This window comes from Callithrix jacchus, chromosome 2 (genome assembly GCF_049354715.1).
Source record: "Callithrix jacchus isolate 240 chromosome 2, calJac240_pri, whole genome shotgun sequence".
NCBI classification, from domain to species: Eukaryota; Metazoa; Chordata; class Mammalia; order Primates; family Cebidae; genus Callithrix; species Callithrix jacchus.
The window spans coordinates 41,312,110-41,335,399 of record NC_133503.1 but is presented as its reverse complement, the minus strand read 5'-3'; the positions used below and the strand labels follow the sequence as shown (position 1 = coordinate 41,335,399).

The 23,290-nt window shown below is 43.3% G+C and overlaps 1 protein-coding gene across 28 annotated transcripts in view; it reads right to left on the bottom strand.

The window, feature by feature from the left end:
• Positions 1-23,290, bottom strand: part of ARHGAP26 (Rho GTPase activating protein 26) — a 914,282-nt gene that overhangs the window by 342,492 nt on the left and 548,500 nt on the right. For all 28 annotated transcript variants that reach the window (XR_013531307.1, XR_013531313.1, XM_078362030.1 and 25 more), the window contains 4 exons: positions 19,777-19,872; positions 18,097-18,158; positions 13,068-13,139; positions 7,168-7,269 (listed from right to left, as the gene is read on the bottom strand). Coding sequence is in view for 26 of the 28 variants with exons in the window: in XM_078361988.1 (XP_078218114.1) it covers positions 7,168-7,269; positions 13,068-13,139; positions 18,097-18,158; positions 19,777-19,872 (332 nt within the window). In the remaining 2 variants the exon portion in view is untranslated. The remainder of the gene's footprint in view (positions 1-7,167; positions 7,270-13,067; positions 13,140-18,096; positions 18,159-19,776; positions 19,873-23,290) is intronic.

Sequence of the window (23,290 nt, the reverse complement as noted above, 5' to 3'; positions counted from 1 at the left end):
ATGAGAATAATGATAATGGTTACCTGAGCACTAACTCTGTGCCAGGAGCCATGCCTACAGCTGTACATACATTACCTTATTTAATCCTTATTCATTGTAATTATTTAATCTTCACTAAATTCCTAGAAAAGACATATTATCTGTATCTCTAACATACAAGAGGAAAATAAAATCCACTGACATTAAAGAACCTGACTAAGGTGACACAGTTAGTATAAGGCAGAGCTGGGATTTCTGTCCTGGTGCATCTGCCCTAAGGCCCTTGGACCATCCTGAAACCACTAGTCTCTACTGTCTCCCCACCCCTTGGGGCAACCTGGGTTCCATGGGAGACAGATTCTTACAATGAAAAATAAATCCTGCAGAGCCATCCTCATCCAGGCCTCTCTAATGAGCTAAACAAGCTGTCAGAGGGCAGGAACCTCAGAAAAGGCCATGTTCACATAAGTCTCAAATATCTTCTTTATGATAAGGATAGCAGTTTACTCAAAGCAGGAACATTTCAACACTCCCTCTCAATTTCACTTCTCTTTCTGTTCAGTTGTGTGTCCAAAACAGGCCCATGAGTGGGCACAATTAAATCACTGATCTGGGATCTGGCACCCAGAGAGAAACTCCATGCATGGGGACGCAAGACACTATGCTGGGAAGCACCTCAACTCTCACTATAAAGCCCTAAATCTCTCCACAATGTGTCTGTGTCAACTCATTCCTTCAAAGAAGATAATTACACTGACAGCATATTTCAACGACAGAACACTGAAGTGAATATATATTTTTAATATAAATGAATATCCTGCCAGTAAGAAACAACATACTCTGTTTCCCTTAGAAACGACACAGTCAGAAATGGTTCTATAACGCCCTTTACTAAGACAAAGCTCCCAAAGGCATATCTCCTTCAGTGTTCCTTTGTCAAAATCGCTACAGAAGAAACTTGGGACAGATCCTTACTTCCATTATACCAAATACAATATGCTACTTTGACATCTTAAGAGCTTAGCAAATCATTTATCCATTCCACCATCATGAGCAAAAAAAACTTCCTTCATGGAACTTATAGCATAGTAAAGAAAAGAGACATTAGTCAAATAAGTAAATTAAAAGAAAACTGCAAGCTCTGGTTAAACATAAGATGTTATAAAACACCCCAAAAGAATATATTCAAGTCTCTCATGCTAGCAACTTCCTCCTGCAGCAATGGATATTCTCACACTCAAAAGCCAGTCTGGGCCAGGCACGGTGGCCCATGCCTATAATCCCAGTACTTTGGAAGTCCAAGGTAGGCGGATCACGAGGTCAGGAGTTCAAGACCAGCCTCGCTAAGAAGGTGAAGCCCTGTCTCTACTAAAATACAAAAAATTAGCTGGGCATGATGGCACACCTGTAGTCCCAGCTACTCGGGAGGCGAAGGCAGGGGAATTTCTTGAACCCAGGAGATAGAGGTTGCAGTGAGCTGAGATCGTGCCACTGCACTCCAGCCTGGAGGACAGAGTGAGACATTGTTTGAAAAAACAAAAACAAACAAAAAAAGCCAGTCTGCTGAGTAACTGGTAGATCAAACCAACCTGGAAGGCTAAGATTGGGGGCATTTTCTAAGGCTCCCAAGCAGGGAAAGGAGCTATCTGAGCACTGATGAATCTTTATTTGGAGACAGGTTTCAAAAGGTCCTGCATCCTACTCACCACCACAGCCCCCAGCACCATGTGGCTGCTTAGACAACTGGGCTGATATGCCTTCCAGCTGGGCTCCTGCTGTTAAGTCTCATGTGTTCCTATAGCCTTTGATCTCCCTGTAGCGCAAATCCAACACACTTATGCAGAGGGATGCATCTACTCCTGACTACCCCATACACCTCAAAGCTTCTCCCTGCCTGGGCTTGCCAACTGATACTGCAAGTGGAGGGGGAAAAACAGGAGACATCATTCTGAAAATCTGCAAAGGCAGGGATGAAGGATCCAGAAGGAAATTCCATTGAGGAAAACAGAACTGACACCACATCAGAGAGCTGCCCAAGTGCAAGCTCCAATTCTACAATGTCCTAGCGAGTGAGACCTGCTCAAGGCATTGATCTTTAGAAGATGGAGATAACATCAGCCCCTGCTTCTGCAGAGAGCTGTTTCTAAGAGAAAATGGGCCAAATGATGTAAGTAATTTGAAAACTGGAAAGTGTCCTGTGCATTTTGGTGGTTACTGTCCCCAGGCACTTCAGAGCACAGGGCTTCACTTCCTGCTCTACCCTAAACCAGCCACATCATCTCTGGGCTACTACACTTGTCTCCTAACTGGTACCTCTGTCTTCATCCTCTCTCTCTGTCCCAACCCACTCTGCACCCAGGAACCAGAATATCTACCTTAAAATCTAAATCAGATGGTCTCATAACCCTTTCGAGGACTTCCCATGGCCTCCATTATAGTCTGCAAGACCCTATATAATCTGCCCAACCCTCTAGCCTCACCTCCTCCCATCCTAACCCACTGTCACCAAGCTCCAGCCACTCTGGTCTCCTTCCTGTCCTCTAATGCTCCAAACCCTTTCTTTCCCACAACCTTTATACCCAGTGCTCCTTCTGCCTGAAAACCTCTTCTATTTTAACTTCAACATACAGTAAGAAATACTTTTTATATTATGATTTAATAAACACACATTTATAATTGTTAAGTACAATGCACTTTCATATTTTTTATTCTATTTTAGCCTACTCTATTTCATGACCCAATAATTGTGATTTTACAACACATTCACAACGTGAAGAAGATTGTCCTGGCCTTTCATTAGCTCATTCCTTCTGGGCTCAGTTTAAATGTTACCACTTTAGGAGAAGCTTTCATTGACTACATTATTTTAAATAGGTTACCAGGAAATCTCTATATCATCTCCCAATTTAAACTCTTATCCATTCCTTTCTCTTTTTTTATTTTTCTTTTTGAGACGGAGTCTTGCTCTGTTGCCCAGGCTGGAGTGGAGTGGTACGATCTTGGTTCACTGCAAACTCCGCCTCCTAGATTCAAGTGATTCTTCTGCCTCAGCCTCCCAAGTAGCTGGGATTATAGGCACGTGCCACCACATCCAGCTAATTTTTTTGTATTTTTAGTAGAGACGGGGTTTCGCCATGTTGGTCTGGGTGATCTCGAAGTCCTGACCTCAAGTGATCTGCCTGCCTTGGCCTCCCAAAGTGCTGGGATTACAGGCATGAGCCTCTGCACCTGGCCTATTTCTTTCTTTTCTTGTGTATTGCCTACTAGAATATAAAGTCCATGAGAACAAAGATCTTGTCTATTTTTTTCATTTTCTCCACCAGTCCTCACAATGGTGTCTGGCCCATAATAAATGTTCAACAGGTGCATACAGAAGGAATGAATTGATCTCCATGTGGCCATCATTCAGCACCAAATGCACATCTCTGCAATGACCCATAACTAAGAACAAATGCATAACTTAATGTATTCCCAAAGGAAAAGGAAGAAGAAATCTCAAGTGAAATGTTATATTTCTCTTGCCAATGCCCCTGTTTGTTGTGGGCCACAGAATTCATCATATCATTGGGCTCCCAGCAATAGAATTATAAGCCAGAATTCCAACCCATCCTGCAGAACACTCAAGACAGTTTCCCTGCCTGCCACTTGAGAAGCTAGAAATCTACCAGTTTGTCTAAATCCATCAACTATTCTGTGCTTCCTGGAAAAGAGACTTCCTCCTAAATTGTAATTTCCATGAAGGAAGATCCTTCATTTCACTTTCTACAAAACACCCAGTGCCTTGACAGACTTTTGCAGAAGCATCCAGTGAGTATTTGCTGAATGAATGACTACTGTTTTTGAAGCAAGCTTTTTCACCATTCAAAACTACGCATTTTAAAAAATTATCCACTAGATGGCAGTGTCATTCCACATCACTGCCCTATAGTTTCTACTTCCAGGGATTTAGGGATGGGCTGGAATTTAAAAGCATCCGGTGCAGAACTCTGCAATCAGGGAACGATTCTGGACAATCAAAGTGAAAGGTTTCATCAAAGGTGTACCACCTGTTCAATAATATTCCTAAAAGTTGAATTGTTAATAAATGTGAAGAAAATGATCACTACATATATGAACACCTTCAACAAAACACCTGACCTCTGCAAGAAACTCAGTTCCTTCAAATGTAGTTCAAGGAAGTTGAAATGGCTGGATGCGGTGGCTCACACCTGTAATACCAGAACTTTAGGAGGTCAGGAGTTGAGACCAGCCTGGCCAATATGGTGAAACCCCGTCTCTACTTAAAATACAAAAATTAGCCAGGCATGGTGGCGGGCACCTACAGTCCCAGCAACTTGGGAGGCTAAGGCAGGAGAATCACTTGAACCCAGGAAGTGGAGGTTGCAGTGAGCCGAGATAGTGCCATTGCACTCCGGCATGGGTGACAGAGCTAGACTCTGTCTCAAAAGCAAAAAAAAAAAAAAAGTTGCTCACTAAGGTCCTTCCCTATCTCCAATTCTATGTCATGACACTGGCACTAAATAACAATGGTCAGCAGGTAAGTGAGCCTCAACATCCCTCCCCAGACAGAGACATAGAAAGCAAACTGGGTGAAGGGAAAGGGCTGCACAGCCAGGTGCTGGGGTTGACTTGCTACCACTAAGCTATTTTTCATATCTGAGCCTCAGTTTCCTCAGATGTAAAACAGAGTAATAACCACATCTATCTATACCTCTTAGGGTGAGGCTTACAGAAGATTCTAGGTAAAGTGCTTAACACCATACCTGGGCCATAAATATGCACTCAACAAATGTTTCCCTATATTATTGTTGTTGTTGATGTGGTTACTGGCAGTAGTAATATCATTTTTACTGTTTTGAGTTAGATTTTTATACAGTTTAATTTAGTTCAGGTACAACTAAAAAGCAATGCCTGAGAACAGACCAGAACCTGCAAGATCTGCAACCCAATCCTTACACTCAAAGTACTTAGAAAGTATGACTAGGTCAAAGGCAAGAACATAAAGGATTGTAGTAAGAGAACATAATGGAAAACATCCACTGAAATACAGAACTGGCAGAGTCAGGAATAGTGGCATACAATTTAGGAACAGAAAATGGAACAGAATAGGCCAATCATAAGGATATTTACACATTTTACATTAAATATAAAATACTTTATACTTGAACAGAAGCTATATTTGTCTTCTCATTCATAACGTAAGCAGGACAGGTATTTCATGAGTATTTAACAAATAAAGGAAATAAAGCTTACAGAGTTGAAGTAATTTGCTCCAGGTCACAGGGTAAATACATGGCAGAACAGGTTTTGAAGCCGGGTATCCTCTTTGCCAGTCCAGTGTTCTCGTCCCTATATTGTGGTTAACTCAGAGGGCATTTAGGGCCCTATAAGAAAATGCTGGACTCATTCAAGACCAAGTCTGCAATATCTGGCCATGGAGAGAATGGATCTGGTGGAGAAGCAGCTTTGTTCTAGGGAATGCCGTGCCTACTGTTAACTGTACTGTGGGCCTCCCAAATTCTGCAGGTGCTAGAAAAACCACACACCTGCTCAACTCTGAATACTCTTGAGTATCTGTACTAATGGTGCATAGTCATCTAATCCATAATTTATAACTGCTTAGAATGTGGAGAGCTGGACCGACCTGGTCATTGTGAAGCACACCCAAAAAGGCTTTCTTTAAACATAATTTAGTTTCCAAATCCTAAATGCCAAGTGATGCCAGAAGAATAACTAAAAAGTGAGGGTATCAGGACAGATTCTAAATAGAATTCCATATTTATCATGGACTATCCACGTCTTTGGGATAGTGCCTATATCCTCCTGTCAAGTTGGGATAGTCTTTACACCCCATAAAAAAAGCTTTTTTTTTTTTTAAGGTTTTTCAATCACATTTGACAAGATTTACCTAAGTAGCTATGCCCCTTCAAGAAACACTTCCTCTGCTTTAGCTTCTTTTTCTCTACTCAGGCACAAGATCTTCAAGGAGAAATTAGCATTTTCTACTTTGTAAAGCACACATCAAATACTCAATGCTGTCTGCTGGCTGATCAAGAACTGACCTGCAAAGCCCATTATAAATACTTGTTGCTACAGTTGTCATTGCTGTTGAGCAATGGTCCTCATCTCTATTCTAAGAACTGGATTAAATACTCATTTCAAAGCAAAAAGTTCTGAGAACACCACATTCCTATCCCAAGATGCGTAACCAATTGTGGTTGGGAGGGGACTCAACTCCACCATCTCTTACTTCAACCTTTCCACCTCTGACTCCACTGTCCTCATGTGAACTTTCACCTAACAGAAGCATGGTATCTGCTGGAAAAGAATTAAAATTTAAGAACAAGGGCCAACCTGGAAGCCACGGTAGACTCTTTTTGCAAAAATATCATGAGAGAGGTCAAGCAAATTGTTCAGTTAAATGAGATGACATTTTTAAAGCCAAATTTGGGGTTCCACTAGGAAACTCCCCTGTCTCCAAGAAGCATAAACTCCCTTAACATGCTAGTCTTCATGAACTAAATAAAAATAGTCACAGATCCCTGTCTGCCACGGCTCCATCATTTTTCTTTCCAAATGAACTACTTTTTAAAAGATACCATGTACACCCAGAAAAAACAAGAGCAAATTTAAGAAATGTATTTTCTTGAAACAACATTACCAAAGCACAAAACATACACAGGAAAAGAAAGCACTACTTAAAAAAAAAAAAAAAGGAAGAAGACTAATGCCAAGTGCTGGTTGAAATAATGAAAAAAATAATATTAAGGAAGGATAATCAAAACGTTTGAGATGCTAACATTTCAATCACCGATAAAAGGCAGGAAGTCAAAAGGTAAAGTAACAGAGGGCAGAATTACGGCCAAGAATGAGAGAAACAGGAAAAGAAACATCAGTTTGAAATCAAGACATCTAGCAATCAGGGCAGCCCAACAAGGAGGTGGTCATCTCGGCCAGCAGTGTGTTACACCTTGACAGGCTAGAAAGCTACAAAGGGTGGCCACACTGGGATGGGAGGACACAAAGGCAGTCCAGGCATCAGGCACTGGATGAGAGATCAGGAGCAAGTTCCTGACTTCCCAGGTCTCTTCTAACCCTAAGATTTTCTAGCAAAGAGCAACCAGCACATATCTAAAGCACCATGTACAAGTTTAACACTTTATTCAGGATACTAATAAAGTCTCTTACCTCCTGAAGCTGAGATTCTTTCTTTTTGGAAGACAAATTCAAGTGCTTTTCTAAGATGCCACAATACTTCTCTGTCTCTTTGTCATACTTCTTTTTAGCTTCCTGGCAAAAAAAGAGGAGAAGAGAAAAAGACAAAAGGTAACATCTTGCAGGAATAAAAGCAGCCTCCATCTCTCAAGATCTTTCTGCTCAGAACACAGATGACAACTCAGCTCCTACTTTTCAGGTGATGCCCGTTGAATCCCATGGTCACCCATCAACAGCCCCCTGGGTTTGAGTGTCTAACAGAGAGGCACCATTATAAGGCCAGAAATGAGGTAAATACCAGTATTTAATGGTGGCAAAGCTGAGATTCTCCCTCTAAGAACTTTGCGAAATAGAAATTTCTAGTTTCTAACTCACAAGGATATTCAAGGCCCGAAGGCGGTCAGGGGTTGGGGGGCGGGGGCGGGGGCGGGCAGCGGCAGTGAGGGTACCTATGAAGCTAACATCAAGGAAGGAAGATTTTCTTACAGTTAGAATGAGACAAGCCTATACTAAGGCTAGATCCAGCCTTAATACTGTTCAAAAAACACTTCTTGGTATGTAAGCCTAAATATCTCTTGACCCTTAATATCACATGCAGATCTTTAAGTTGAGGAATAATTCAAAACAACGGTATTATCTTCACACAAATGTGTTTACTACAGCACCATTTTTATGCCAGCAAAACAAAAATAAAAGCAGCAACATCATTGTCAAGGATAGAGTTTGGCATAATTAAAGTATGGAACATCTAATAAGCCTAACAAGTCATTGGAAAATTAGAGAGAAAAGTAATAATAGCATTACATAAACCTGAGGCATCCTGCCTACATAGAGTGTGTCTACCTAGGGACAAAGATGATGTGGGAATTTACTTATACGAAAATACCTGTAATATGGTAATGGGGTAACAGTTTTTTCTTCTCTTTAAGAAATTATTTTATTAGCCTGTATTATTGCCCTCAAAATGAAAAATAATTACCATAATATACAAATAAATCCCTGTTCCCCACCACTGAATCACTGGGTCACTTGGTTCTATTTCTGTCTCCCATTTAACAGATAAGAAAACTTGGATCCAAAGAGTGAACTTGTAAAAAGTCATGGAGAGTGACAGAGCTGGGATTTGAGCCCAGGACAATCTGCCTCCAAAGCCCATGTTCTCCTCCACAGGTGAGACAGATAGTCACAGGCAGTCTGCCTGCCTTCCCCATTCCAATGGGGAGAGCAGGCAAGGAGGCTGGAAGAAGGTTGGCACTGGGCTGATAAACAGGATCAGATTTACTAATTGGGTACATTATTCCTGCTTTTGACTCATGTGGAGCCCAAACCCCTAGGGATGTTTTTCTGCAACTTCAAGGAAAAATATTTTCTGGTTAAATAAGGAAAAATATTTTCTGGTTAAATAAAGAGACACATCTCTTTATTTCTTTAACAAATTTAAAATCAGCAACCACTCTGTGCAAGGCTCTACTTTACATACCAGAAATATAAGACAAAAATGGTCCCAACCCTCATGGTAGAAATGTTTCAATTAACCAGTAAACAAATAATCAACACAATTATAGACTGCTGCAAGTGCTACAAAGGAAATAAGCAGGATGCGGTCACAGAGATTCTTTAGATAGGGCACCCAGGAAACGCATCATTTGGGGAAGGGAGATGTGAGCTGAGGCCTACCTGTTAAATACAGGAGTAGAGTAGAGCCTTCTAGAGCAGAACAGTCAAGTGCAAATGCCCTGGGGCAGGACATTCTGAGCAAGAAGCCATCACCCGGATCCCTGACAAGCTCCACCAATCAGAATACCACTCATCTGGTATATGCTCACAGAGTGGGGTGAATAATCATATATCCATTTTAACTGACATATATCCATTTCTATGAATCTGAGCTTGGCTTAAAAGACTACTCTAGTCCAAGAACAATTAAGCATACAGCAGCAAATGAAGAAAAAGCCTGAGGTCACATTACTCCTTCAAATCTCAGGAGGGGACAGGCAAGAGACTTGACTCAAGCAGTTCTTTTCCATTAGAGAAACCAGAAACTTTGAACTGGGGCTCCAACTCCAATTGCCGTTCACATGTATCCACTTCCGCCAGCCTTATCAGCAACCCCAAAAAGGCGAATCCTGGTGCCAGACAATCCAGCTGGCCAGAGGTGAGAAAAGGCCAGAGAACATGAGTCACTGGCATTCTGGGACATTCTGACAACTTGTGCTTCTGGATTCCATGTTTAAGAGGATAGCCAAAGTTAGAGAAAAGAAGAAGGAGAAAGAGAAGCCATTTCTGTCCTGAGAAAATAGCAATAAGACCTCTGCAGCAAAAAAGTACTACAGTTTTGATAACGTTCCTAAGATGGGAGGGTGGTATTACTCTGTTACTCAGGACACAAGATGGTTTTCACCTTTCAGAGAATCTACTGGGGGGTGGTTAAGTCAAGGATTGAGTTAGAATCCTAAAATGTATTCCCAACTAAATATGGACTGGCCAGAAACAAATCGCCATGCCCCTCCAGGACTCAATTTCCTCAACTATAAATTGAGGATGATTAAATAATTGCTCGGGTTTCTTCTTTCAGCTCAAAGACCATATAACAAAATAAAAATAAGACCCCCCCCCCCGACCCACCAAAGGATTTCTAGGATTAAATGAAATAAACCACAAGTAGTGCTTACCAGGGTGCCTGCCACATGGGAAGTGCTCAATAAACGCCAGCAACGGTGGTGACAGGGGTGAGCTTATCACCAAAACCTGCCTCCTTCTTATCAAGAACACACCTGCTTTCTATGTCCCATGTGCCATGAAGGTAACCCTCCCAAGAACCTACTACAATTGGAAATTATGTATTTATTTATCTCTTTTTGTCTAACATCTTTCTCCCCAGCCACACCATGAGCTACGCAACCACATCTGCCTTGTTCTTCATCACATATCAGGGCACAGAACAATGCTGGCACAGAGCAGCCCCTCACATATTTTTTCAATGAATGAATTGTGTGTATCAAATATAATCACTAATATCGAATGACTACATAACACACATTGTTCTTGTGTTCAGGTAGCTATATGACAGACACTGTTTTAAGCATTCGATATGAGTTCACTCACTTCTTCATAATAACTCTCTGAGACAAGTTTTATTATTACCCCATTTTAGAGACCAGGAAACAGGCACGAAGAGGGTCAGTAACCTCCCCAAGTCTACATGCAAATGGCAGAAGTGAGATTTGGATTCAGGCGGTCTAGCTCAGACTCACTCTTTATGCTACTCTCTTCTGCCTGTTATACTTATTGCAGAGTCCAGCATTCCAAATGTACCTCTGACACAGGAAAAATTAATTTCCTCAAACTCGGAAACAGAAACTTAGGGCCACAGTTAAGTCAAGCACTAGGGTGATGCCCTACTCCTCAGCAGCATGTTAGCATAAGAATGCCCATGAGTCTTCCTCCCTGGCAGCCTTCACACCATGCATTCTGCAACAGGCTGTTATGGCAACCGAAACAGCACCAGAGAGTGGAGGAGGAGGAAAAAGTAATTTTAGCGTTGGCACAGGCAGAGTTCAGAACCTCCACTTGGCCACTACCAAAACCAGCTGAAGAGCACTCGCTGGCTCTGAGGTGTTCTTGAGACTGCTCCCTGGATCGTCTAGAAGTGGATCTGCTGTTAGCTTGTTTGTTTTCTCTTAAATTTACATAATGTTATGATTAAAATGTATGTGTATGTGGAGTGATGGATAGGAGGATATGCCAGGGGAAAAAAAATGACAAATGGGAGGGATGAGAAATCACTCAAATGTCATCACAGTTCTTCTTTAATGATCATCAGAAAGATGTTTAATAATTCATTATTGTTCATGGTTTAATGAATGAGGGAACAGAGTATGCATGGGGGGAAACATGCTTTGGTAAGTGACTATTTTATTTAAATTCTTTCATCCTAATACATCACCATTTATACCCTTGGTGGGACAGTACCTCTTCCTGTCATTAAGATCACTGGTACCAGCCCAAAGGGAGCCCACTCAGACTCTTGTCTCACCTCCTTGGTAACTACGGTAACACCCAAGCTGGTAAGAGAAGAGGCCAGAGTGAGAGGCGTCTGTGCTCAGAAAGAGAAGTAACTACTGAAAAATGACTCAACAGACAGGAATCTTCTGCCTTGGTCTCAAAGCTCTGCATAACCCCTGGAAGCCACTGCCAAGCATGTTCAAGACCAGGGAGGCACAGGTGCCAAGGCCACCAAGAAGAGGCCTGCCGGGGGGCCTGCACTGCCAGGAACTGAGGGAGCGTTTGTTCACAGCTTATTATCTGCCATCACTGGACTGGTTCACCACAGTCTGGATGAAATCTTAGTGGAATAAGACTTCATGCAAATTATATATATACATTCCTTACTTCCTTATAAATGTGTAAACCAAAATTAGTAGAAAAGTACTATAAAACTTGGAGAAAAGTCTTTGCCACAGTCCCTCCTTCAAACTACAGTCAACCATCTCTCTGAAGGACCCTGAATAAACAACATCTTTTGTGGGCCCTAATCATATCTATTTCCAGAAAGCTGATGCACTTACAGGTGTGTGTGTGTGTGTTGTAGGGGCGACAAATATCTCATTTTGCAATTCAGTAAAATCCACACAAGTAGGAAGGTGGTGTTGCCCAAAAGCCCCTGCAGATGGCATAAGAGACTGCAACTGAACTGACTCACAGTTCCAGAAAACCAGGAAGAAAATGTTGGAAATCTTTTTGCTTTCATTGATTCCAATGAAAACATCTTCCCTGCAGGTGGCCTCTAACACTCTACTGAAACCAGCTAGGGTTTCCTAAAGACTTTTTTTTTTTTTGAGACGAAGTCTCGCTCTGTCACCCAGGCTGGAGTCAGTGGTGAGATCTCAGGTCCTGCAACCACTGCTTCCTGGGTTCAAACGAGTCTCCTGCCTCAGCCTCACAAGTAGCTGGGACTACAGGCAGATGCCACCATGGAGATGAGGTTTCATCGTATTGACCAGGCTGGCCTGAAACTCCTGACCTCATGATCCGCCCACCTTGGCCTCCCAAAGTGCTGGGATTACAGGCGTGAGCCACCGTGCCTGGCCCTGCTAGTGATTTATTACAGGACAAGGGAGCCCTGGAGAATTCACCTTTTAAAAAGGAACAGGAGTCTCTCGAGAACACATTATAATTAGTCAAGTTTAGGCTACAATCCTTCCAGATCAGTGGTAACAAATGGTGATCTCCAGGTTGAACAAGGCCTGCAGATGTCATTTTTTGACCTGCACAATGTGTAACATATATTTTAAAATTATTTGCCAATAAAAGATTTCACATAAAACTGGCTTTCGGTTTGTCTTGAAACATTTAAAGAATCACCAAGAGAGGGCCCATTTCCAGACCCAGCAAAAATCAGCTAAACCTATGTACAAGCTGCTTCCCTTTAAAGGAAAGTCCCCATACCCACGGGGCATAATGGGTAGCCCCTGTTTAAGATGCAAGTCCTGGACCTCCACAACAAATACAATTCCACAGAAACGAATGTATTGTCCAACATAGGCAATTGTCTAAGCATACAGCTATCTATTATAATGACACAAACAAGGTGTGGTTTCTACCTTTGGATGATTTATGAACAAGCACCAAAGCAATTAGATAACAAAATACCAGAATGGCTGCTCTAGGGTCGACCGCTCAGATGGCCATACTTCAGTCACCTGTAAAGACCTGATGAGTTAGGCTCTATAGAGTGAGTTCTCTACCTAAGATTTTCTGAAGAAGGTGGGCTCCAATTTTCTGAAGACATTCTTAGATTTTTTTAAAGAAGGTGCTGTGTTTTCCAGACCTCTCACTCTAAAATCCAAGACCAAAGCTTGCAAAATTCTCACCTTGGCAGCCCCGATCTGCTCCTTTCGAAACTTCTCCAAGGGAGTGATAAGCACCTCGCTGGCATTCTCAATCTAGCAAAGAAAAACAGAGTAGGAGAAAGAAGACACAAAAGCAGTATCAGTAAAGAATTACAGCAGCTCCAGCACAAGATGCCTCCCCATGTCTTAGGATAAAATTTGAGTAAGCAATGTTATACGTGTCAACTGTTTACAACCTTTGAACTAATAGCATGTCATATCAAAACTGTCACATTTCAAAATATGATCCTCTTCCTCCCATGCATGATTCATACTGATTCTCTTAAAGCAAAAATGAGGAATTCAAACCGTTAAGCAACCGTCTGAAGGGACAGAGGGAAACTGGTGAAAGACTGGGGTCTTAGTTACAAGCTTCAGGTGACACCTTCTTGTAAATATTCATTTACAAAGGAAAGTAGATCAACACTGAGTATAGGTTAAGAACAAAACAAGAACAACAACAAAATCTCTGGACATTTGATGCCGCAAAACCCTTTCAAACCTGATTTTGTGTCACTCTACCAAGACAGGACTGGACTAAAGATACTTGTGCCTCCTGACTACTGGCTGCCTCTCAGCTTCATCTCACAGGGTCACCCCTCAGATCCTGCATTCCAACCCACCTGCACACCAGTGCACTTCAAACGCACCAAACTTGTCCCACCTCAGGGCCATAGCATTTGGCTATTCCTTCAGACACTGTATTCCCAGACCCTTACAGGGACAGTTCCTTTATGTAGTTAAGGTTGCAGCTTAAAGATCACCTCTTTAAAGATCACCTCTGACTACCAACATAACTCAACTTCCCTCCCCTACAAGTGTGTTCTGGTTTACCACTACACACATTTATACACACACACATACACACACACACACAAACACACACACACAAATATACGTCAGTATCTTGTAAAGGCTCACTTTACCACCACTATCCCCAAAACAAAGAAGAGTGCTGAGACAAAGCAGCATGAAAACATTTCTGAATGAATAAATGAATGAATGGATTATTTCTTCATTGGCTGCCAACTGTGTGACCATGGGCAAAACATTTAACCTCTCTGGGCTCTAACTTCGTCATCTGCAAAACGAGTGGGCTGAATTATCCAGCTCTAAGACTCTATGGTCTTTTCTAAGGCAGTACAGTATTTTATAGTTTTTCCTTTTAAGTCATTCATTTATCACTCTTTGCTCAACTAATTATTCCCGGAATCTCGCTACAACAAAGCATTATTTTTCCTAAAGCACACGCATGTCCACTGCAATGAAACTAACAGGGTAAATGCCAGAAGTCACAGATGGACACAGTAAAGAACTAACTGAACAATGTAAGGGACAGAAAAAGTCAAGACTCCAAATTTATTCCCACTTGCCTTTTTCTCAGTTTTGAGATCACTTATTTCAGAAGAGTGAAATTTAAGACTAGAGTGTTGTGGTGTTAACTTGTTTATGATTTTTATTGTTATTTGATGTTACTTAATCAGTTCACCTAAGTCTTTTCCTCAAACCACCTGCAAGTCTCTGAAGCTCACAAAAATATGTCAAGCCCTTAAGTTAATGATTCTCAACCGTAACTACATAGTAGAATCACCTGGAAAGCTTTTAAAATCCCTGTATTTAAGCTACACTCCAACTAACTCAGAATCCCTGGACTTAGTCCCAGACATCAGTATTTTTCAAACTCCCCAAGTTATTCCAGTGGACATCCATGACTGAGAATCTAGTCCTAAGCAGATGCTTATAATACAGAAGAACTCAATTTCTTACCTAGGAATGAGGACATGCAATTCCTGGTCCCAGCCATACTACTACTTGCTATCATCCTGAATAAGATCTGTTTTCTCATCTGTCAAATGAGCAATTGCAGATGGTGAGGAATAAGGTCCCACTTAGTCTAAGATTCTATGACTGTGTAATGTCCACTTGGTTCCAACACTGCCTGATGTTGGGGACATGGAAGCCCCTTCTCCACCCTAGAGGAACTCGTATTTACTCTAGGGCACAGACAGGCACAATGTTTATCAGGACACAATGTGGTAAACACAGGATCAGAAGCATAAACTGAATGTTAAGAAAATACCAAGGGCAGCCATATAACCCAGGAAGTCAGGAAAGGCTTCCCAGAGAAGGTACAGCTTTGTTTGCTGAGTTGAACTGAACTGATGATGAAGTTGTCATAGGGCAAGGAAGTAGAGAAGGGGTTTGCAATGGCCAGATACTCAGATGCAGACAGTAGAAACTCAATTTACTGACATTAATAATAAAATTGCAGAGGCAAGCTGAAAAGTATAATCCAGTCATTGTTCCCTTACCACAGGCCATAGCAATCTGCAGGGTATTCATGGTGATTTGCTTACCACACCCCCACCCCCAAATACTAACTCGGCCAAGAATCAGACTCAAAAGAATCATTTCCCTTTCTCAGGCACCAGCATGTGCACAAACACACAAGCTTTCCCTGGCTTCCACCCACCACCAGCCTCCACTGCTGCTGCCACCACCCTTCTGATTCTGGTTCAGGCACCAGCAGTGAGCAAGCAAGAGAAACTGGGTCTCTTTGTAGGGTAGAAAGTAAGAGGCTTCTACTCTGTTTGGAGTTTTAAAGAAATCCTCATTTTTTTTTTAATTGAGACAGGGTCTTGTTCTGCTGTCCAGGCTGGAGTGTAATGGTGCAATCACAAATCACTGCAACCTTGACCTCCCTGGCACAAGCCATCCTCCTACCTCCTCCCAAAGAGCTGGGACTATAAGCATGCACCACCATGCCGGCCTTTTTAAAAAACATTGTGTTGAGATGGGGTCTCACTACGTTGCCTCCAGACTGGTCTTGAACTCCTAGGCTCAAGCAATCCTCTCAACTTGGCATCCCAAGGTGCTGGGATTACAGGCAAGAGCCACCACTCCTGGCCCCCACATTTTTTAATATAATGCAGACTTGGGTTTGATCCCGGAATGTATGACTTATTAACTGTGTGATCCGGGACAAGTTACTTACCCTCTGTAAACTTCAATATCTTCATCTGAAAATAGCATTAATACAGATACCACTTCACAGAGTCATCATGAGGGATAAAATAGAAAATGCATGTAAAGTACCTGGCTACATTATGTCTTGGTGAATAGTGTTCAAACTACCAACTGTTAGTATGGGAAGAGAAGAAAATGCTGATTGATGCAATCTCTCCTAGACCTTTGGAGCACTGCTGCCTGAAGACAAGCGCTCCTAGGAGCAAATCAGTGCTCAGCCAGCAGGGGACTTCAAGTCAGGCTTTATTCCTCATATCTTAGGAATATGGAGGAAAATGCAAAGGAACTTCCTATAGATGTGGAAGCTCTTATCTGCTAATGCTGAACTATATCAGAATAAATTATAAGCTGGGCATGGTGGTTCATGCCTATAATCCCAGCACTTTGAGAGGCCAAGGTGGGAGGATCATTTCAAGTTTCGAGTTTGAGATCAGCCTGGGTAACACAGCAAGACCTCATCTCTACAAAAAAAATAAAATAAAATAAAATAAAAAATAAATTAGCTAGGTATAGTAGTGCAGACGTATAGTCCTAGCTACTCAGGAAGCTGAAGCAGGAGGATCACTTGAGCCCAGGAGTTTGCAGCTGCAGTGAGCTATGATTCCACCACTGCAATCCAGCCGGGGTGACAGAGTGAGACCCTCTCTGTCTCCCAGAAAAATAAATTCTAGTACAAAAGATATCTCTTAAGAACCTGGAGATCAGCATTTGACCCTTAAATGTAGACAATGCCTCTTTTTTTTGAGACAGAGTTTCACTCTTGTTACCCAGGCTGGAGTGCAATGGCGCGATCTCAGCTCACCACAGCCTCCATCTCCTGGGTTCAGGCAATTCTCCTGCCTCAGCCTCCTGAGTAGCTGGGATTACAGGCATGCACCACCATGCCCAGCTAATTTTTTGTATTTTTAGTAGAGACGGGGTTTCACCATGTTGACCAGGATGGTCTCGATCTCTTGACCTCGTGATCCGCCTGCCTCAACCTCCCAAAGTGCTGGGATTACAGGCGTGAGCCACCGCACCCGGCCCAACAATGCCTCTATTAGAAGAGCTTTCCATAGTTACCTTCGTTACAGAGTACCTGTTTACTGGGTCCCTACTACCTGGCAGACAGTGTTGGGTGCTTGAAAACAAAAAGTGAAGGCCAGGTGCAGTGGCTCACGCCTGTAATCCCAGCACTTTGGGAGGCTGAGGCAGGCAGATCACGAGGTCAAGAGATCAAGACCATCCCGGTCAACATGGTGAAACCCCATCTCTACTAAAAATACAAAAATTAGCTGGGCGTGGTGACGTGCGCCTGTAGTCCCAGCCACTCGGGAGGCTGAGGCAGGAGAATCATTTGAACCTGGGAGACAGAGATTGTGGTGAGCCGAGATACTGCCACTGCACTCCAGCCTGGTGACAGAGCGAGACTCCGTCTAATAAAAAAAAGAAAAAGAAAGAAAGAAAAGAAAAGAAAAGAAGAAAGAAAGAAAGAAAGAAAGAAAGAAAGAAAGAAAGAAAGAAAGAAAGAAAGAAAGAAAAGAAAAGAAAAGAAAAGAAAAGAAAAGAAAAGAAAAGAAAAGAAAAGAAAAGAAAAGAAAAGAAAAGAAAAGAAAAGAAAAGAAAGAAAAGTGAAGTGATCCCTGCCCTCAAAGGACTCTTCTTGATCAATCAGGTTCAATAAAATGGGGTAGGGGCAGAGTGGGGCACCTTGTTTCTCATTCTGCTGGTAGAGAATCTGAGGCCCAAAAAAGTGAAATGCTTATAGGACCTTAAAATGAATCTTCAGAAGGATGTCGTTTAACTATATTCTAAAATTATCCACCAGAGTAATCCTTTAATATCCACAAAAGGCTTCAAACTCTACAAAGATGAGGCTTGCTGAAGAGCTCAAAACACTCAAGTGGTAGAGTCTGGATTTGAATCTGGTTCTTTGATAACCAATCCCTTGCTCACTCAACACGAACATACTATCTGGGACCAAGAGCAGCCCAGCCCTACTCACCATCCGTATCCGTTCATCTTCAAGATTCCTGAGGACAGTGGCAAACTCCTGCAAGGACCTTGCTGAAAAAGAGAAAGGGGCCATGAAGTGGAAGGAGTGTCAGGGGTCTTGAGGAGCCTTTCCACCTCTGGCTATTATGTTATGGATTTTAATTCCTTGGCACATACAGACGCCTAAAGCCAATTGCTTCCCAAGGCTCCCTTCATCTTTTTAATCATTAACCATTAAGGATGACCCAGAAATGCAGGTTAATTCTACCTGGCACTCTAGCTAGGGAATGATTTCTTCAAGGAAAAGACCTGCCTGTTCCTGAGGGTACCCAGGACTGGTGAGATGCTGGCAGGCTTCCAGGCCCCAGGCTGGAAGGGGCAGAGTTCCGCTTAGGAGTTGAAGAATTTCCTGTCCGGATTTGACCTCCTCAACCTTTGTCATGGTGTTGCGTCAGAACTCAGCCTTTTCTTTGGCAGCAGAACTAAACAAACAGTGCTGCTGCCATTGGAAGCCACATCTCTGGCTTCTCTTTGGGTTCCTCCTGAGTACTCAAGCCACTCATTAATAGAATGCACCTCAAAGCATGGTGCTTAGACATGACAGTTTTGCCAGAATTATTCACAAACGCAATAAGCAGTATGTGCAGTGTCCCTGAGGATACCCGAGACCCTTGAGCCATGTTGGGAAAAGCATCCATACATTCAAAAGTTACAGGACACGTGTTCACCACGCTCAGCTGTCTCCCAGTCGCCTGTGCTCAGCCCCAGATCCTGGCGTTCTGCATGGCAGAAGGAACTCAATAAGCATTTGATGAATTAATTAATCCAATAAAACTTTCTCAATTCTTGCTCATTTAATGGAGTCAACCAAGGTGCCCATAGGAGAATAGTGTGCAATGACATGGCCCTGGCAAAGAAAGGTATCTTAACAATGCAAATCCCCCGTGCTTAGGGTTCCCTACAGACCAAGGCAGGTCACGGTGAAGAGTGAAGCAGCAGAGTGTGGTGAGAAACAGTAACCCACCTCAGCTTCTTTTTAAGGAAACAAGAGAGGTGGGGACCTCCCTGCCCACAGTACAGGAGAACCAGACACACAGCTCCTCTCCCTGTCTGAAGGCAGTGGCAGCCACACAGCTCAGCCAACTCCTGCCAGGTCAGAATCGGGGGAGCCAACAGATTAAATTCTCAAACTTTTTGAAGAAGCTAGAAAACTGGAATTGTCGATTATAAATTGAATTTATGTGGTAATTTAATTTTTAAAATGAAAGCCAAAGAAAGCAGGGCTGTGTTCTTTCTGATCTCAGCCTGGGAGCTATCGTTTTGCAACCTCTGATCTAATTTTCCCCTCATCTACCTGTTTCACGTATGCTCTAAGCTCTTAGTACTGTAGTTGGAGGGGAAGAATGTCACCAGCCAGAAAAACACAAAAGGGAGGTGGAAAGGAGAGTCTCACTGCACAACTTCAAGCTTTCTCTCCTGTATGCTGGAGGGTGAGGCAATCTCAGAACTCAAGAAGACCAGAGTAGTCCCTAGCCCCAATCCTCACACATCTCTGCCCCTCCACTTCCACTAAGGACTTCTTTCTTTACTAACCTTAAAGACTTCCTATCCCAGGAAAAAGGCTCTGCTGGGACACTGAAGGCCACGACAAACAATTAAGATTTTTATCTTCTGCACAGTTACAACTTACCTATACACATCTCGTCATCTGTTTCTGCATCTCCTATGCACTGAAATTTGAATTCATTTAAGGAATCTGCAAACTTCCGCTTCGCTGAAGACAAATCTAGCAAGAAAAAGAAAGGAAAAATCAGGAATTACTAAAATTAAACTGGATTTCTGATTTGCTGCCCTTATTGGTCCTTCTAGGAATATCTTAGGAGGCAGATTTGTTCCTGCATCCATTTCAAAGCATAAAAGAATATAAATTCAAAACAGCCAACACTTGGTTATAACATGAAGCAGTGATTTGCTCTAGAAGTTAATATTTTTGTTATATTGGCCTGAGCAATTCAAGTTTTAGCTCTACTTCTTAAAGGCAACTTGCCATCTGTGTTCAATGTGGGGAAATCTACTAGCCAAAGGAAATCGGGGAGAAAGCTCGGATCAGAGCCAGAATTAGTGTCCACAGCCTGCAGAGCTGCTCTGCCACCGACCCTCCACAGGGTCAGTGCAGCTGCCCCCACACGTCTGACTCAACAATCACTTCCTCTAGGTCCTACTCACAACACAAACTTTCACTAGGGAGGGAGCCTGGGGAAGGCTGGGAGGAGGGGCTGGGAACTGCCCTGCCCGTAGCACTTGGCCTTCCTCTTCTGACTCAAGCATAGGCAAGGCCCAGGTTCTCACAATCCTCTTCACTCTCCTTATGAGCAGAGTGGACCACCAGCTTGACATTCACCTGAACCATTTTCCTGGCTGGCCATATCCAACACCACCAGGAGAACAAAGCCCCAGTAATGTTTTGCATTGGAGTAAAAACACATTCCACACACAGTATCCATAAAAAAAACTCTCAAGGGCACTTGTCATAAAAAATCATCATCGGCCAGGCATGGTGGCTCACGCCTGCAATCCCAGCACTTTGGGAGGCTGAAACGGGCAGACTGCCTGAACTCAGGAGTTCGTGACCAGCCTGGACAACACAGTAAAATCCCGTCTCTACTAAATGCAAAATTTAGCCAGTCATGGTGGCCTGCACCTGTAGTCCCAGCTCCTCAGGAGGCTGAGGCAGGAGAATTGCTTGAACCTGGAAGGTGGAGTTTGCAGTGAGCTGAGATCATGCCACTGCACCCCAGCCTGGGCAACAGAGCGAGACTCCATCTCAAAAAAATCATCATCATAAGCTTTCACTGAAAATAGTAATGAAAGCCAGTGATCCTTCCTGAGCCTTCAGCTTCTGTTAAGGGTATGAAACCACCATGGTACCTTTAAGTGGACTGACAGATCTGGCTGCTGAGGACAAATATGTTTAACTTAATTCCATATGCAGTCTTCCTGCAGATTAGGCTAATCATTCAAATTACCCTCAAACATGTTTCCCTTATTGAAGGGGAAATGGCATTATGTCCAAATGCCCAGGGGAGGAAAACATGAGGCAGAACCGGCAACAAGGCCTGGCTTTAATAAGATATTCGGAGAGGGAGCGTGATTGTGGCTGCACAGATCAACATAACCTACTAGAATAAAAGCATCTGTAACTCCCAGTACTTTTTCTTAGCTCCCGGATTTGCCCCTTGAGGTTAGGGATCGTGTTTTCCATCTTTTTGTTTGGTTTGGTTTGTTTCTCCTCTGAGTACCTGGCAGTGCATCCTGCTCAGTGTATGCTGAATAAATGTGGGAGGTAGTGAAGGTGGGGTACAGCACTGGATACAAATCCAATCCCCAGCGCTCATTCCAAGCAATACCTGCTAGTGAAGAGCCGGGCATGGGCTGTGATGCTGTTTTTAGGACCAGGGCTCGGGCTACTGCATGGAGAGCAGCTGCAGCTCCTGCTCCTGGGACCTCCCTACCATACGCTCCGATGACACAGTCCCAAGCTAGCTGTGCCTTGTGCAAAGCACTCTGGTCTACACCAAAAGAAGGCACTTGGGCTGGAGAAGGGGAACACAGGAGCCAACGGTCTCTGGTCTCCCCCTCATTCAGTCTCTTTCACAGATGGTCCTTGCCAAAATGTCAAAAGATGTTGGCAGGGACTCAGGCATCTGTCCAAACTGGCCAGCCCAGGCTGAGGCTATACCTTAGAACACAATCACAAAAGGCAAGCCAAGAAGGAAACAGATGCACCCAAAAGCCAGAACCCTGTGGGGAGCAAGGCAGGAGGCCACAGGTAGACACGAGAAAAAAGGGAGAGAATAATATTTTAGAGTGGAAGTCAATGTTCTAGCACCCCCAAAGGTGTGTGCATCAAATGTGGTTGTTTTATACACACTCCTATTTTAGTCAGGATGTTTCCTGATCAGAACTCACAAAGGTCTGCTCTAAGAGTAACACAGGTTTGCTTTTCTACCCACCTGACAATCCTATGCCTCCCCCATAGGCAAGAGAAACTCAAGCTGGACAATCACCTCAACAAAGTGGAAAAAGGTGAAATGCAAGCCAGGCCTGGGAAAGCTCCCAGCACACACCTGAAAAGCTGCACTGCCAAGGGCAGCTGGCAGTGAGGATCAGGGAGTGCCTAGCCATGCACAACAGGGCCTTTGTGGGGCCTCTGCACGGGGGACCTGCTGACCCAGGGCAGGGCCTGTTAGCTTCTGACCAGCAGGTGACCTGATTTCCTTGTCTGCTGGCACAGAGCACACCCTGCCACAGTGCAAACCTGAGAAGCAGTGAGGACCCCAGGAAGCTCAGGGAGAGGCCGACCTCCCAATAGACGATTAGGTAATGACTGCTAGTACAGTCAATATTGGGCTTCAGGCTAATGAGGACAGCTGGGTAGAGCGAGAAACTCAATGAGTGGACCTGAAAAGGAACTCACCTCAGGCTTGTTAGAGGAATTTTTCAGTAAAGCTAAAGTGGACGCCTGTCTTTTTGCTTGTTTGGAATCCATTCCCCAGATGTTGGGACAGCATCTGAAGCTTGTTTTGGAGAACATCCCTTCTCTGCTTGCATTCTATGGGGTGCTGGTTACAGGCTGATCAACCACAACCCATTGTTCCCACCCCATTCCCACAGCTCCTGGGTTCAAGTTCCAGCTCCACCATAGATCAGATATGTAAGGAGCCCTGGGTTAGTCAACAAGTCTCAGTTATCTCATCTGATGGAGGCTGTCAGCCCATGGGCTAGGCAGGGAGAATCCAGTGACACACACTGTATAGGCAGTCTGCGCATCATAAAACTCAGTTCTAGGTATAGCTGGGCTGTTCCTTCCTCTATATGAATCCTCCAATAAGAGGAACCAGGAAAGGTAGGCATGAATAAAACTGTGTTTGGAGCCGGAGAAGCTAAAGGAGTGAAATAAGAGCACAAGGCCACAAAGGAGAGGACCTGTGACTTTAGTCCGGTGAAATGAGATCCTTGTAGTATGCGGGAATATCGTAACACTTCCCCCATTAAGGCAAACCCTCTGTATTACTTGAGAGAATGAAAATAACATCAAAAGGGGAACTTTCTACCTCAAAGCCATTGCTTCTTGCCTATTTCAACCCAGTAGGATTGGTGGTACGTTATGTAGATATCACCTTGGGTATGCAGCTCCCCAAAGG